General features: G+C 38.2%; 2 protein-coding genes across 2 annotated transcripts in view; both read left to right on the top strand.

The window, feature by feature from the left end:
- Positions 1–17,174, top strand: part of LOC6567916 (neurotrimin) — a 65,120-nt gene that overhangs the window by 14,676 nt on the left and 33,270 nt on the right. The window contains 1 exon segment of the mRNA XM_032740098.1: positions 3,255–3,804. Within this exon segment, the coding sequence (XP_032595989.1) occupies positions 3,627–3,804 (178 nt within the window). The 5' untranslated portion in view covers positions 3,255–3,626.
- On the top strand, positions 12,187–13,382 carry LOC6567915 (elongation of very long chain fatty acids protein AAEL008004). Its single transcript, XM_001993911.3, has 2 exons — positions 12,187–12,724; positions 12,796–13,382. Exons 1-2 carry the CDS (start codon positions 12,326–12,328, stop codon positions 13,246–13,248), a joined length of 852 nt encoding a protein of 283 aa, XP_001993947.1. The 5' UTR covers positions 12,187–12,325; the 3' UTR covers positions 13,249–13,382.

Below are 17,174 nucleotides of genomic sequence, written 5' to 3'. Positions count from 1 at the left end.
ACTTGATTACAACAACAACAACAACAACAATAACAACAACAACAGCAACAACAACAAAAACAGGAGGAGAACCAGCTCAATGCGTTTGCAGCGAAGCATGAAATGAGCACTGCCAGCTGATTCTCATCTGCAGCACAGACTTGCAAACTTTGTTTGGCTAATTCTAGTGATGCACTTGCCAGAGGCTGACTAAAAACAAAAGCAGGGAAGAAAACAGAACAAAAACAATTTGCTTGAATCGAATCGAGGCAAAAAAGGGGCGAAGCTGCTCCAATTTACTTGACTTTGCTGTTTAGCTGCTCAGTTTCAGCTCTTGTTTGGCATTTGTTCGTATAGTTTACAATGCAATTAACCCATTTTAAAGTTGCGCTTGTCGACCACAGTAACCAACTGACAAAAGACGCGGTTTTGTCCGTCTCTACTCTTCCTCGCTTGGCTTTCGCCTTTCCGGCGGGTTTTGTTACGCTGCTTTTGCTCTGCACGCCGACGCCAAATCAGTTTAACAGCAAAAACCGAGCAAAAACTAATTGCTCAGCCAACTTGTAGCTTTGAAATTATACCGCAAAGTAAAATTTAGATGGCTGCAGGACAGTGGGCATAGGAAGCACTGTCTGAAAGTCACAATAAGTTTTGGTGCACCCCCCTCGTGGCTGACATACAAATTAAAAACGAATGCGGTCACATTATAAATAATTAAAGATGCTTCGTGGGCGCACTAAATTCCTTTTTATAGCAAAATGCGGTCAGGTGATCACGGCAACAAAATGTACAAAAGCATTTATACAGTATTTACTGTCAGATCTTGCTCCTTGCTCTCTTTGGCATAAAACACGAAACGACAAAACGACACATTTTTCGAGCTGCCCGCCGCTCTGTGTGTCATAAATAAAAGGAGAAGGAAAATTGTGCGCCACAGCATGTGGCATGAACAAGACAAACACACACACACACACACATATATATACATATAAAAATCTCTAGGCCAAACAGCCATAAAACTGATAACCTTGGCCAACAAAAACAACAACTGTCTAATGCCAAGGTGCCAGCAAAGATGACAATGGCCAATGGCTCCCAATTCCTGTTCGCCACCCCCTTCCCCCTTTTATAAATGTATGTTGGCCTGTTTATTTACGACTGTTTACCACCTACACGATAAAAGCCTTTTGCTCACAGCGGTGCAGTGCATATAAAAGCTACTTTTATCATCCGGCTTGGCCCGCAGCTACACAGAAAGAAATCTAAGGCATACTTCATCTATGTGAGTGTCTATAAAAATCTTTAAAAAAAAATTAAACATTTTTTAAATGTGTTGGTTCTACACGATTTTTCAAATTCTATCCCATTTTTTATTATTATGTTTTATTTATTTGTATTTTTTCGAGTGTAGGGACTTGACAGCATCATTTTGAGTAATTACATGACCAGGAGCGGCACCTAGAGACGCCACAGGACACAGCGGACTCCCGAAGTTGTCTGTGCAGCGTACAAAATAGATACAAATATTTTATTGCTCCTCGAGGACATGCCACAAAGTAAGCGCACAACGTGGCGTATACTTGATGTCTTGCTGGCTGCCTGGCTGGGCTGGCTGGCTAGGTTGAATGTCTGAGGCAATAATGAATACGATAGATAATTATAGACTCTCAAAAGCACGCGTACAAGCAACCAAGTCGCAAGCGCAGTGACTTTAATGGCTTTTCTAAGCGGGGAATGGCACTGGTGGCATGGTGGCAAGTATAGAAGTGCACCGCCCTCTTTCGACGGCTGCTTTCGTAGGCTGGCTGGCTGCACGGAAGTAGTATCGGTTACATGCTTTAATCTAAATTTATAACTTTATTTTTCATGAGCAGTCGCGACTCGCCTCGAGGCAGACAAGCAGATAGGGAATGGGCGGGGAAGAAGGGGGGCAGTCAGTCAAGAGAGCCATACGAAAACCGTTTTTATAGCCTTTAAGCACTTTTTTGTGGGCCATTTTGTGACTTTGAGTTTTTCCCTGCATGGATGTGATAATGAAATAATTTGAACTTTTCTCTTTTGCTTATTTATCTATGGCTTACCCACAGCCAAGGGGCCCAAGCGTGCAGGCTGACCAGCCTCGTCCTTTCAGCTCCTGCTGCGCTCTCTTCCCTCTTCTCTCCCTCTCTCTCCCTCTCTCATTTTGTCTGTCTCGATGTCTGTTCGCCCATTATGCAAGGCAAACTCATTAAATTATGTAAAACTTTGACTTTAAATATGACAGCAGCCATGAGCAGCATAGAGGCGTGCTACAACATGTCCCAACTGAATATGTATATATATATATATGTATGTGTGTGTGTCTGTGTGTGTGACTGTGTGAGTGTGTGACTATGTCCTTAAGAGCTAGTCGTTATTGGGCTATGAACTTTAAAGTTTGAGTTGTATTTACTTTGGCCCTCATTTACCGAGCCGGCGAGCATATTTTGCATATAGAAAACTACCCAAATAAAACAAAGAGTGAAAAAAATCTCGTTGCTTGTGTAATAAATGCACTTTGCGGTGTAATTTTCGGTGTCAATGAAGTTAGGCGAACGCATTTTAGGGAATTATCTGGCCACCGAACAGTGACTGCCAGAATTAAATGCCTTAAACCGCTTTTAGTGGCAAAAGCATTCCGGTTGACTACAAAATTAATAGAAAGTCATTTCAAACAGAATGTTGTTTCTGTTGAAGCGGGCAACCCAAAATAATTCACAGAAAACACGCACATAAGTTAAAAAGTTTCACTTGATTTAAATTCACCTTATTGTCAAAAACTTTTACTCTTTGGCATCATCATTTTCAACTAATGACTTTAAATATTCATTCCGATTCAAATATGCGAATAAGCTAAGAATGCCAAATAATTGAACAAAGGAAAACTGATTAAGCTCCAACAAGGCACCTAGGCATTTTATAAATAAATAAGAATATCAAATAACTGAAACTTTAGAAAAAGTGATTAAAATTCAACAGGACAATATCATTTGAATATCTTTTTTTTTTGCATGTATAAAAGATGTGCGAAAGGTAGGTGAAACAAAATCAAAATAATGTTTAAGCAAAGAGAATTATTTCGAAAAATGTACTTTAAGGAAAATGTATTAAACTTAAGATAGACAACTATGCATTTTAGATATAAAAAAAAAAACGTTGATTACTTTTTGCGTAGTGCTCACCTCATGCTTTATTTAACAGCAATGAATACTCAGAAACTAATTAAACTTTCACTTTCTTCATTTCTATTATTTTAGGCAATTAAGGCTAGAGAAAAGAAGTGTCACATTTAAATGTGGTCCTGGAATGCAACGCGTACAGCAGCAATTTGTCAAAGTCAAACCAAGCGTGTGCAACACGCAGAACGCTTGCGGCACGGCGCCTTTTGCCAATTAGTTGAAGCAATCCACGAGAAGATTTCCAACTAAACATACTATTTGAAATTGAACTAAGGAGGCGAGTGCAAAAGTTAAAACACAGTGTAAACTTAATGGCCGCGACAAGCACTTGAAGCAGACAAGGAAAGTTAGAGAGCAAAGCATCGTTCACACGCAGAGCATATCAATTGAATAATCCACATTGCGTATACGCACCGTATACTGTAAACTGGCGTTCGACTGCGCGCAACAATGAGAATCATTACACGTAGCATACGTCACGGAAAAGCTGCCACTGCTGCAGCTGCTGTTGCACACGGCCACAACCGTGGGGCCCTGAAAATGAATTGCCCCATTTTGATTGTAATTAGCCTGGGGTGGCTGCTGCACGGCAACGGCTACGCTGCCAATGCCGCCATTTCAAATCGAGGTAAGTGATTCGCTAGTTGCCCGCAATCTAACAGAGCAAGTTGCAGTTGTAGTCACGACTTGGCCAACTACAAAATTGCCATCCCAAGCAAATAGTAAAAGCATAAGCCTGCAGCCATTCTGCGGCGATTATGCGCTGTCCTGCAGGGGTTGGCGGGTGAGGGGCAGCTGTTCCCGAGCTTATGCATTTAATGTGTAAGCGTATTTCTCTTATATTTATATCCACAACATCTCGTACGAGTATGTGAAAGGTGTAGAGTCCTTTCACACAGCAAAAAGTTAGCTTAATCAAGTTGAGGAAATATATTTCCTCATAAATAAAAATCATTATTTTTGCTTCGTTTTTTATTGTGTATTAAAGTATAAGACTAGAGATTCAAAATGATTACAAGCGAATTAATTATTAGATATAGCATTGATTATTGATAGTACACTCAGAAAAAAGCCAGACTAACTTTGTTTTAGAACAGTTTTCTGGTTTTCAGATATAATTTCAAAATTAATATAAAAAAAACGTTGTTTATACATATTAAATAAATACATTTCTTAATAATATATTATTTTCTTGACAAAATACTTTCTGAAATTTTGAAAATATTATTGAAATATTCTATATCGAATGCTATATTTGAATTTAGCTGACTAAGCACCTCGTAACAGCTCTCTGTAGACATAAATTCAGGAAGATTTCTTTGATAATCGCTTCACTTTTGTTCTATTAGCTCTGATAATGCCCTACTAAAGTTCTTAGCTGTATCAATAGCAAACGAAAAAAAAAATTACAGGGTATTTGTGAGTGTAAGCTACTCGGCTAGTGTTCGTTTCAGTTAGCAAGGCACTCTACATTAGTCGCATTTATATTTTCACAAAAAGCAAATGCGCAAGTACTCGCAATCACACAGAGAGAGAGAGAGAGAGAGAGCTAGAGAGAAATAGAGAGAGAGCAGTTGCAACTGAATCCCGATTTAAATGCCAATGCAACGCTGCACAAATCCAGCCGCGAGGATTCTCGAGCACGTTTTGCCATATTTAATGTTAAGCCCTAATCGGCAGGGAAACTCTGTCACTTGGGCAGCAGCGTGATAAATTAGAAATTCCACTTTAAAATATACATGCGATAGAGTACGAATTAAAGTGTCAGTTAATCCGTTATCTGGCACACCTTAAAGACACCAACGCTGCAGGAAACTGGACAAAATTCAAGCGAGGAAGCGATGGACGCTGACAAATGCCTAACAAATTTGTCCGCCAGCTGCGTCTTTGCAGTTGTTCTGTGGATGCTGGCACAGCTGCCAAAATGCGATGAACTTTCAATTTGAAAGTTTCTGCAGGGCGAATTCCAAGGCCCCCTCAAACTTGGCTGAGGGGGGGGCAGCATTGCACAAATAGTTGGCTTATCTTTTGCAGCAGTTTAGCCTGGTAAGAAGCGCAATTCATTCAGTGTTTGCCCGTTGGGCAACGACTACGTTGAAAACGATGAAGACGAAGTCTTTGCTTTTCTTCTATTAGGCAAGTAAAAACAAGAAATAAATTGAAAGTTCAGGTGGCTCGCCTATTCTCAACGAGCGGCTTAAAGCACTTAAATCTGGTCAGAACTAGCTTGAATGGCCCGAAAAACTCTACCTGCATGAAAACACAATTCACATGCCACGGCCATATTTTGCAGCCTTGCGCAACTTTTAACAAAACCCAAGCTAACCAATCGATAAATTTAAGAGCCCCACATTTGTCTCCATTATCGCAGAAATCCAAGGCAGGGCAAGCAAAAAAAAAAAACAAAAAACAGGAAAAAAATGTGAAAACTGCGAAGCGCATAAAAAAGGACCATCGATGCGTGTCGCAGCGTGGAATTGCCAATGTTTTTTTGTCGACCCGGGGGCGGGGACTCTCCACCTACTCCCCACCCCTTCTCTTTGTGTGTGTGTGTGTGTGTAATAATGGCATTGAAAAGGCGTGTACTCTGCAATAAACAAAAAAGAAAGGAAAAAAGAGGGAAACCAAAACAAACACTAACACACGACAGGTTTGGGGGATGAAGTGAATGTATATCACAGGTGGAAATGTGCTTTTGTCACTGATCATAAATTTTTGTGCACTAGCTTTGCCGATTGTTGTCGGTTGCTGTTGCTGTTGCTGTTGTTGTTGCTGTTGCTTTTGCTGTTTTGGGCGCTTTTTGTTTTTAGCTGCTGCTGTTGCGTTGTATGGCAGACAAGTCAATAAAATCCCAAGCTGAAGGCGAACGCATGGCTCACAATCACAATCAGGACGACAAAAGACACACATTATTGCATCGCCTTGGGGATAGGACGGCCCTCATTTCTTGTGCCCTTGTCCCCTTGACAAATGTTTATTGAGTAGCCAGAGCCATTAGCTGAAAACTCTTTTGTGGCACGTTGTGATACCTACCCAAGCACCGCTGCAGCTGAAATCAACATATAGCACTTTATTTCAACCATTATGCGAGCCATGTTTTTTTCAAAGACACACAGACACAGAACATTAGATTACACTGGAAAACAGAAATAAAAACAAGAAAGAAGTGCTAAATTTGAATATAAATTAAAAAACCGATTGATTGTTTCTATTAAAAAATACGAAAAATTTAAATAAAATATCACTGAAAATTGCAAATAAATAGTATTCATTAAATGGAATTTTTCCACTTTTGCCAAAAGATGTGACATACATTTGGCACAGTGTAGTGTTGCCAACTACTGCAATCTGAATCTGTTGCACGTAATGCCGCTTTCGAGCCAACCATTCGGTTGTAAGTACTTGAAGGATGCACATTAACTCGCAGTCAGTCAACATTTTATAAACTGACAACAATTCTTCATAAATATACGTACGGGAGTTGGTTGTAGTAGTTTTAGTTGTGTTTATGTTTGTGTTTGTAGTTGTAGTTGTAGTTGTGGGAAAACAAATAATAAAAAAAACACAAGCGGAAAGTGCACACGTAGCCCAAACAAATGTTTTCCATGTGAATAGCCTTTTTGTGGGTGTATCTATGTGTATGTGTGTGTGTGTGTGTGTACAACAAATACGTTAAGGTCTCTCAGCCTGCCCAGATCTTTGGCATGTTGTTGTGTTATTTGCATATGAAGCAGTTTTGTTTGGCATTTTTAGTGATTTCACTTAAATTTTCATAACAAAACAAGAAGAGTACGAGCTTGTAGCTCGGTTAAGCTGGGCACGATGTACACACACACATATATATGTATATATATATATCTGTACAGAGCTTGTAGCTGCCTGGCAGGGCGATGTTCTATAGCATGTTCTAGATGTCATACTTACACACATATTTTTCAAACAGATTCTTTTTTTTTTTTGTTGTGTACAGATTTCTTCTTCAGAGCGGCGAAAAACCGCATTTTATATGTTTTGCTTTTGCTCTTGTGCGAAATTTTTCATAGGTTTAGTATTGCCGCATACGCACGCCCATCCAGCATATATATATATATATTTTACACACACTCACACACACATTCCACACATGCATGGCAATGAGCCAGCTGCATATCCAGAGACCGGGAACAGCGTGTGGCAGGCAAACTGCATGACATGTTGTACGTGTTTGTATGCAGTCGATGCCGCTGCCACTGCCACTGACTCAGTCTCTGCCTCAGTCTCTGCCTCAGTCTCTGCCTCTGTCTACGTCGACGTCGACGTCTGTCTTGCTCCAACTGTTGTTTGGCTCCGCCCCGCTGTGGTTGTAGTAGTATTATATTTGCGAATCCCTTTGGGTATGTTGGCAGCAATAAATTTTCATCAGTCCTCCGCCTCTGTGCAACGAACGGCAAAGCTATTTTTCCCACTTCACGCCACGGCTTCGCCTCATCCCCATTAAGTAGAAACCACCAGCCCAGATCCACACACACACAGGCACACACACACACACACACCGCCCAGACTGTCCTGAACACATCCAGGATGGCTGCTGCTGCGTAACAAATCTCGGGCTCAGCTGGCGTGTTTTGTTGGCCGTGTTTGCGGTTTTTTCCAAATACGTTTTGATTGTTTGTCATATTTTTGCTCTTTTTTTTAAATTCGACCATATGCCTGTGTCATTCCATACAGAAAGTGAATTTTTCGACTTTCTACCGATAACGGAAAATGCGTATTGATTTAGGACATTGATCTGTCAGGACATATACCCAAAAAACTATGATATCATTCTGTGTAGGTATTTGTTTTTCCACTTTCCGTTTTGTGTTACAAGCGAAATCAAAAATAAAAAGCCGAATACAAATTCTTATATTGCTTCACTCAAACACAGCTTCCATTAAAAAATAGACAAATCACAAAAATATAATAATGGAAGTTTAAATGAAAAATATCTCCTTACTAGGGGGCTTACTTTGACGGCGACTAAAGTTTCTATTTACATAGCCTTAACTGTACTCAGCCAATATACGCATACGTCGATTTACACAGACAAATATTAGTACAGAGTATTGATAATTAATAAATAATTTATCAATAATAATTTATAAATGATTAATTTAAGCAACAGTTTGAGTGCATAGATATTTAAGCGTATAAAACGTATTTAATATTTATTTATGTATCTATTTAACTATCATCTATTATCAAAGTCGCTTTGTAATTTTGTAATAACATACAAAAGATTAAACAAAACAAATACCTTTCATTCAAATTCAAAACTATTACATTTATTTCAATTTTTCATATAAATAATATTTATGCTTACTTAAGCATAATACAAAAAAAAAGGTGAATCAGTCAGATGTTAGGCTTGGTTATTAAGTTTTATATACTATTTAAATTGAAACCTGGAAAAAAGCATGGAAAATATAATTTTTATTGGTTTTCTCACAGACTGAGTCAAGTTTGGTACTTAAACATTTTGTGAACGTCTGAGTTAAATAACTCCAAAACGGTAAGCAACTGTCGCAGATATCTTATCGAGATGGCAATACAGGTTGACATCCACCTCATTTGGGTTCGTGGAGAGAGATTGTGTTGCGGATAAATTGCCCAGGCAAGGCACTACTTCATCTCTTCTTCGAAAGAGGTAGGGTGTTGAAATGTCCATGGCCCCGTTCACACTCCTGGTGCGAGAGAACTTAAAGCGGCGGTCCAAATTCTTACAGGTCACTTGCTGATAGGAAATCATGCAGCTGGGCGGTCCCATCCCTCATCGTGACTACTGTAGAAGTTACCTGGACGAAGCATAAGAGGAATCGGTCGAGCACTTATTCCGTTACTGCCCAGCCCTTGAGGGGAGAAGATTTCCATTTCTGTGATCTCCCTTCCTTATATATCGTATATCGGAACTAGCGTAAGAAACTATCCTGATGGGAATCTGTGTGAGGGGTTTCTCCTATTTATTTAATTATTTATGTTTTATTCAAGAATAAAAGGATCTGCGAAAGTATATATAAAGACATAAAGATATTTGCTCTACTTTTCTAGAAACAGCACTACTGTAAGCCAAATAAACGAAATGCATGCCATTGTTTTCATGCTCTGCTTATTTAATATAATTTAGTTATTACAGAGGCAATGAGGCCAATTACATGCAATTTTCGCATTTTTCTTGAGTCGTTGCCAGACCCTATTGTTCGCCATTTGGATGTCTGGCTGGGTGGGAATTAAAGCATTCACTAATCGCATTATTAACATGCCGTTAACAGTCTTTAGCTTTTCAGGTTTCATTTATGGTCGGATTATGCTTTGACTTACGTATAGCCAGCTTATAATAAATACCCTTGGAGTTATGGATGATGAAATTGAGATCGCTGCTTCTGATAATTTTAAATACATTATATGATGAGCCGTATTCGAGTATTCGATGCGATTGCTGAAAATTACCGTAATAATCTTAGCAATTAAAGGACACTTAAGTTCTTAAAATGAAGCCGTTAATAAGCTCACTTGCCAGGACGATAATTACACACTGAAGCTGCTCATCGCATTCGCATTTGGCATTTCACAATGCAAATGGTTGCAAGGACAGCGTTGCATAAGATTTTATTACACTTGGCTGATAGTCGAACTGTTGCAGCAGCTATTAAAAAAGGTAGTTGGTTGCCACATGGCCCCCGAAATGGGAAACGTGAAACAACAGTGAGTGCTAACAAGCACTATCATCAACATAACAATTCGAAGCGATTTATTTTTATGACAGCACTATTTAAATTTTTATATTGCGCAAAATCGATGAGAAAAAAAAGCAAACAAAAAAATGGCAGAAATTAAAGTTGAACGCTCAGTGAGAAAAAGGCCTAGAAATTTACAAAAACTTAAAAACAAAAGTTGAACTAGTTTTTATATATTATACAAGCACAAGAACACACACAAACCAACACTCAGAAACACACACATAAAAGTGCTCAACAAAGAGAATCGGTTTCTTTGCACAAAGTGTTTGCGGGCACGTCACAAAAGCTTCCTGTTGAATTTCCCTTCATTTCCTGCCCAAAGATATTATTATTTTCATTTACTGGGGCACTTTAACAGACAGAGACTTACACACATCGAGAAACACAGAGAGAGAGAAAGAAAGAGAAAAATATATTCATACATATATTTGCTTTCCGCCCACTGTTTACTCTGTGTATGTGTGTGTGTATGTGTGTGTGTGTGTGTATGTGGCACGTTCATTAACGCATCATTTGCAGAGCAGCAAAAAAAAAAAGAAAAAAAACTTCCTCTTTGCTGTAGCTCAAGTCTGGGGCCTAGACATGGTCCTTGGTCCTTGGTGCTTGCGGGTCACCCAACTCAAGCCCAGCCAACACCTGACCATATCCTTGAAGTTCAGTTCACGGCTACAGCGGTTCCTCATCGACAGCGGCAACGCCATTGCCATCGTCGTGGCCATCTCGTATATTTGCATACTTCCGGCGAACGGCAAAATGATTACCATTATTATTTTTGTTGTTTGCTGTGGCCGTAAACGTCGGCATTATGGTTATTACACTACCAATGGCACTTCAACGTGCATGCAAGATGGCCAAAACCAAGCCAAGCCGAGTCGCGTCTAGTTGAGTTGAGTCAAGTCGAGACGGTTATGGCTTATTTGTGCAAATGAGCTGCAGCCCCGTTTATTGTCATATTCCGCAGCAGCAAGGAAAATGCAAATGATGGTCTTCGGCCATCAAGAAGGTGCTGCTGACTCAATGTCTGCCCGAGCACACATCTAACCCACAAGGTCAAGTGGGACAAGCATCACCCAACCCTTCCAACCCACCCATCACTCCATCAGTGCGGACAAGGTCGAGTCAATTTAACTCAGCTTCGATTGATTGACTGCAGTTGCAAACAGTTGCAACTTTGTAATGTTTGCTAAGAACCAAAAACCAAAAGCCAAGTCTAACTTCGCAAAAGAACCAACTTCTAGTCAAGGAGTCGAATCGTAATTCTTTTCAATTCTCTTCAATAGAATTACAAATTAAATTTCTTTGTATATTGGAAGATACATCTAAAGTCAAGTATAAATGTAATTTTTTTCGATTTCAGGCGCCATTGAATTTTCATCTAAAACACATTTAATTCGTTAAAATAATTAAAAAGATTCCTTCGATTTTTGTAAGACTCGTAAAAAGTTGATGTTCTTCCGATTTTCCACAAGCGGCCATCAATTTAATCGAAACCACCTTTAATATATTATTATCAAATAAATAAACAATATATTTCTCAGCTTTTTGGAAAACTATTATAAAGTAAAGTGTAATTCATATTTATTTGATTTTCTTCAGTCGTTATTGCTTCTATTCGTTACCACCTCACTCATATACATACCACCTTTTATTTAAATTGGATCTTCAATCCCATCAGCGTTCGCGTGAACCTCTCCCTTCTGTGCCCTCAAGGGCCCCCTGCTAAATTGCCTCTCATAAACCTTGCTGGTAATTAATTAATGCCACTGCCGAAGGAGCACAACTCAAACCAATTTTAAGAATTAATTATGCTACACACACACAACTCTTTCCCAGCAACATCAGCATGCGATTCGGGCATAAAATAGTTTGTCATTATAATTATAAAAAATAAAGCAACCAGCCCTCCAGAAAAAAAAACTTTAATTGCATTGGAACTATCTACGTTCAGCTAATATATTCACTGAAAATTTAATAAGCCTTAGTTCGATATATTGGTTGGGAGCCAGTTCGACAAAAACCCCAGTTAAGTTGGCTTGTTTATAAATCTATAAGTGACCAATGTACAGTTCAGAGTTTGTCATCACAGTGCTGTCAACATATATGTATATTTAGAAATATATAATATATATATATATATATGTATTTTTAATGTTATGTGTGCAATGCAAGCTACGTTTTCCATAAGTCAATGTGGCGCTCGTCTTGCTTCTCATTTAGCGGTCATTAACATAGCGCACAAATCGCTGGTCAATCGATCAACTGACCAAGAGGCCGCGGAATTTGTGGCATTCAGATTAGTGACGACTGTTGAGCTGTGCAAATCGGAAAACATTAAATTTTTGCAGTTTTCCCCCAAGAAGGAGAGAGACAGAGACACGCGACTCCTGTGTGGCAATGGCGCCCAACATTATCGCCTACATATTTTATATGGTTCGGGATCTGATCGCTCATTACAGAGATCCACGCATAATCAACATTCCGTTTATTGGGAATTTGAAGTATATGGTTTCTGTGATTGTCATCTATTTGTTATTTGTGCTATATTTTGGCCCCAAATGGATGGAGAAACGGCGACCCTTCGAGCTAAAATATGTGATGCAATTGTACAACGCTATACAAGTGGTGGCAAACACGATAATTTTCCTATATGCCGTGCTCTTTACGGTCCTCAGCCCGGATTTCAGTATGTTGTGCCAGCCCGTGGATTATCAGAATACATCGCCGCATATGATGCACATCATCTATGCCAGCTGTGGTTACTATCTACTTAAATATCTCGATCTGCTCGATACGGTCAGTTTTGCACATAGATGATCCTTGGATGATCCACCCAAGCTAATCCAATCCGGTTTCCCTCCTTCCAGGTCTTTATCGTGTTGCGCAAGAAGAACTCACAGGTGAGCTTCCTGCATGTGTATCATCATGCTGGCATGGTCTTTGGCGTTTGCGTCTATATGAATTTCCTGTGCGCTTCCCATTGCACGATGTTGGGCCTGATCAATCTGCTTGTGCATTCTGTGATGTATGCGTATTATTTTGCCACCTCGCTGGGTGCTGTGAAACAGGTGCTGTGGTGGAAACGACACATTACCCAGGTGCAGTTGCTCCAATTTAGCTATCTTTCGCTCCATTTTCTGCTTGTGATCGTACGCAATCCTTGCCAGTTTCCAATATTTATGGCCTTCGTTGGATTCACACAGAACATCTTTATGTTCGCCATGTTCTTTGATTTCTATTACAAGACGTATATGCGAAAGCCTCGGCAACAAGTGCAACAAGTCGATGCAGCGGACGAAGCAGCGCAAAAACTTACTTAAGAAACTAAGAATAAAGGTTTAAGTTGTATTTCTATTTGAGTATGTAACATGTAAATTGAATGTGATATTTGATTGAGTTCACATTTTCAGTTTTGTTCAACTAATTTGAATAAACATTTTCGACGGCCCTTGAATTTGAACTTGGCAATGCAACTAGATTTATACAACTTTTCATGCCCTTTCGTGCACCAAATTGTAAATGGGAATGAATAGTAAGTATTTAACAGGCAGATCCAATGCACTATATATATATATATATATATTTCTATCTAAGAATATTACGATTTATATTTGTTAAGCACTTGGCTTGAGGGTAGCATTCTCGTAGCATTCTTACTGATTCTATTTTTCCTTTTTTTTTGGGAGCTCATCAATGTTTCAAGTATTATCCAAGTGCTTATGCCTCGAGCGTAAATCAACATTTCTGATAAAGTTGACAATGAGCTCGTCTTGTGGCATTACATTTAAACCTACATACATACATATGTTATATGTTGTAAATATGTATGTATGTCACATCAGTGGCTTGGGGCTGACGCATAAATCTCTTTATAAATTATAATCTCTTAAAAATCACATTGTTAACACTGAACGTTTTTGAGATTTCTGGATTAAGATTTGTTTGTTGTCAGCTGTTTGCTGAAATTGCTGCTGCACATATTAAATATGAATTTTACTGTGTATGGACATTTCCACAAATAAGTCAACCGACTAAGAATTTTTAAAGTGTTATAAGCAAACGGAATTTTCGAATATATTAAATCAATGTTCAAATTTTTATGAATATTATATTCTTACAGTTTATCTAAGTTGTTATTTTGAGAAAATTAGCCTGAAAGTCGCTAACGTATTCTTTCACAGAATTTCTTACTGCAATTCGAAGATTTCTGCATTTCTGTAGATATTTTATTTGTATTGCATAAAAAGAGCTGAAAAAGTTTTAGCAACTTGACTGTCGTTAATCAAGGATTGATTTCATTTCATTTCATTTTAAATCAAAATAACAGTGATATAAATTAAATTAAAAGTGATTCCTATTGCAATTGGAGATCTTGTGTGTCAAGTTAATCAAATTTAAATTCGCTCATCGGGCTGAGTAAAGCATTTATGGTCATCTCACATGGGTAAATTTGTTCATCAAAGTTGAAATTGATGTCAGAATTTAATTTGCCAGTACTGCCAAATGCTAAGTTATTTAAATACTTATAGCCCGAGCTGCCTAACCTGGATTTATAAAGTTTTACTTAACTTGTCGATAGTTAATTCGGCCACAAGCCAGGACAAAGGCCGAGAGCAGCATTCTGATTTAGCATATAAATATGTATGCATACTCACACACACACACACACACACACACATACACACACACACAATGGTCATGTTTTGGCTTGTTGTGCTGCGTTTTCGCTTCATTCTCGAGCCTTTTCCAAATACATTAAAACTTTTCTAATAACAAAGTTCTACAGCCGAAACGAAGCGTAAATATTGAGAACGGAAACTCAAAAGATATTTTTGTGTTTTGAGCCGCAGTCAACGACAATGTCAGCCAACATCTATGTATAACCGGCAAAACAGTAGCAACTATGTATGTATATACATATATACGTATATATTTAGTACAGCTTCACAACAAAATTAGCTTCTTTGCATTTTAAAATCCACGAAAAACAAAAAAACAAATGTAATCAAGTAATCGAAGTTCGCATTTTTCACTGGAGCTTAAGCAATGACTACTTTCTTGGTTATCTGAGCTTTGTTTGTATTGAGAAAGGTACATTCACTAAAAGCTGTCATGGATCACTCATGTTATTGGTTATTTGCCATACGAAGATAATAAAATGCGCTTTTTGTGGGTCTTACAACAGCAAAACGAAGCTTTGGAAAAACAAGAAATGAAAAAAGCCAACAGGCAATCGCTAAAATCTAATTTAATTAATCGAAAAAGTCAATTTAATTATCAGTTTCTGATTTACTTCTAATTATTCTTATTATTATAATACTAATTACTTTTTGGAGAAGTCTAAAAGTCGAGAGTTTCTCAACCTCGGCAATATATTAGCTTTCTCGCATATCTTGATGAACTTTTTTTCCCCACTTTAAACAGACTTTTGATTTATTTAGATTTTGATTAATTTTTCAACACATGTCAACGCACTTTTGATGTGACTGTGTCGTAAATTTAATGAAATGCCATCTCACATTACTTCATTTAGATTAATCTCTCAAATAACACGTCAACTTATTATTGCTCTTTCCTCCAACAAGTTAAAAATCATGATTTTTAATCAAAAGTGGTGGAACATTTATATAATTATATAAATTTTTTTTTTGTTGGTCATCAGGTCAACATTGTTAATTTGTAAGTACATGGAATCGTAATTAAGTACAATTTGAAGTCAGTGACAAACCACACACATACGAACAACAGCAGCAGTTGGCGACGACGAAGCAGCAGCAGCAGCAGCAGCAGCAGAAGCAGCTAAATAATTTACAAATAAATCAAAGTAATTAACTTGCGGGGCGTCATGCAACAGGTCACGGGGTCATTTATTTATGGGGGAGTGACACGCACATGTTGAAACTTATCTTTTGTCCCATAATTGGTACAGGCATGAAATGGACAAATCCAAAACCGCTTTTGTGTTGCTCCAATCAACCCAAGCAACCCAATTAATATTGAGGTTGAGCTGAGAACGAATACACACACAGACATACAGGCACAGACAGGCACAGACAGGCAGACATAGCCACACACGGGCACCCGCACATACACACAAATACACACATCAAACGGCTGAACATTAATAATGCATCATCAGCTAATGCACTCCTAATGCTCAACGAGTTCACGCCCTCACAGATACCCTGCCCAGCTCGTGGACTTTGTGTTTGACTTTGACAAAGTTTTAAGCCCGAGTTGTTGTTGTGCACACACCACTTATTATTTGTGGCATACTTCAGTAAGGTCCAAGTTGTGACCAAACCAAACCAAACCAAACCAAACCAATACCAATTGGTCCACTCTCGACCAGTCCATACTTCATTGAACTTTGAACAAGCGCAGCCTTCTATCCAGGACAAAGTTTTGTTTGTTTTCTATTTTTTTTTTCTCTTTTTTTTTTTGTAGTGGGGAGCACACCTCCATCATAAATCAATACAGTTCAATTTTTGGTGCGTCGCTTCTGTGAAAAACCGCACTCGACTAGAGTGGCTGCTACAGAGAGTAACTAACTCAAATAGCCTTCAAAAAGGACTTCGTCAATTGATTTCTGAGAAATTGTGATTGGAAATTTGAGCTAACAAACGCATTTCAGGTGCCAAGCTGTCATTTAACTATGCATTCATTTAAATGACAATTTTTGATTGAATTTCAAATTAAAATTTTCATTTTAAGCTTTTTAAGAGTTATTGAACAAATTCTTGCAACTACAATTGTCTTATTTCATGTAATATTATATAAATATATACAACTTGCAATTAAATAGATTTCTAAAACTAGCTGGGAATACAATATACCTTTTGTCACGTAGCTCTCACCAGATTGCCAATTGCTGTCCTAGCCATAATAGTCATTGAAAATGCTGTTAGCAGTTGTGACTGGGCCACAAAAGCACTTTGCAACTGCCTAGCAACGAGCACATAAAACAAATGCTTAAATAATATGCTTTATTGTGTCCACGTACATATATATATATATATATATATATACTTAGTTACTTGCCATGAATTTTATTTGGTTTAATTTGATCTTCATTTTTATTAGCCAGCAGACACATAAATGATTACAAGGTTTTCTCTTCTGCCTACCAACTGAATTAAATGGCAGACAGGACAAACAATCAAACTTGCTCTGAATGTGTGAGTGTGTTTTGAACGTACAGTTTCGACCACTTAAAGTTTGGCCACAAATAAGTGCTATTTATTGG

Source organism: Drosophila grimshawi, unplaced genomic scaffold (assembly GCF_018153295.1).
Source record: "Drosophila grimshawi isolate 15287-2541.00 unplaced genomic scaffold, ASM1815329v1 contig_311, whole genome shotgun sequence".
Lineage (NCBI taxonomy): Eukaryota > Metazoa > Arthropoda > Insecta > Diptera > Drosophilidae > Drosophila > Drosophila grimshawi.
Note: the sequence above shows the minus strand (reverse complement) of the source record. Positions and strands in the feature narration are given on the sequence as shown.

Bases quoted from the DNA above. Each gene is read 5' to 3' on its own strand.
- LOC6567915 (XM_001993911.3), top strand. From the start codon at position 12,326: ATGGCGCCCAACATTATCGCCTACATATTTTATATGGTTCGGGATCTG. The intron at 12,725-12,795 runs GTCAGTTTTGCA...CCCTCCTTCCAG, and splicing joins ATCTCGATCTGCTCGATACG to GTCTTTATCGTGTTGCGCAA.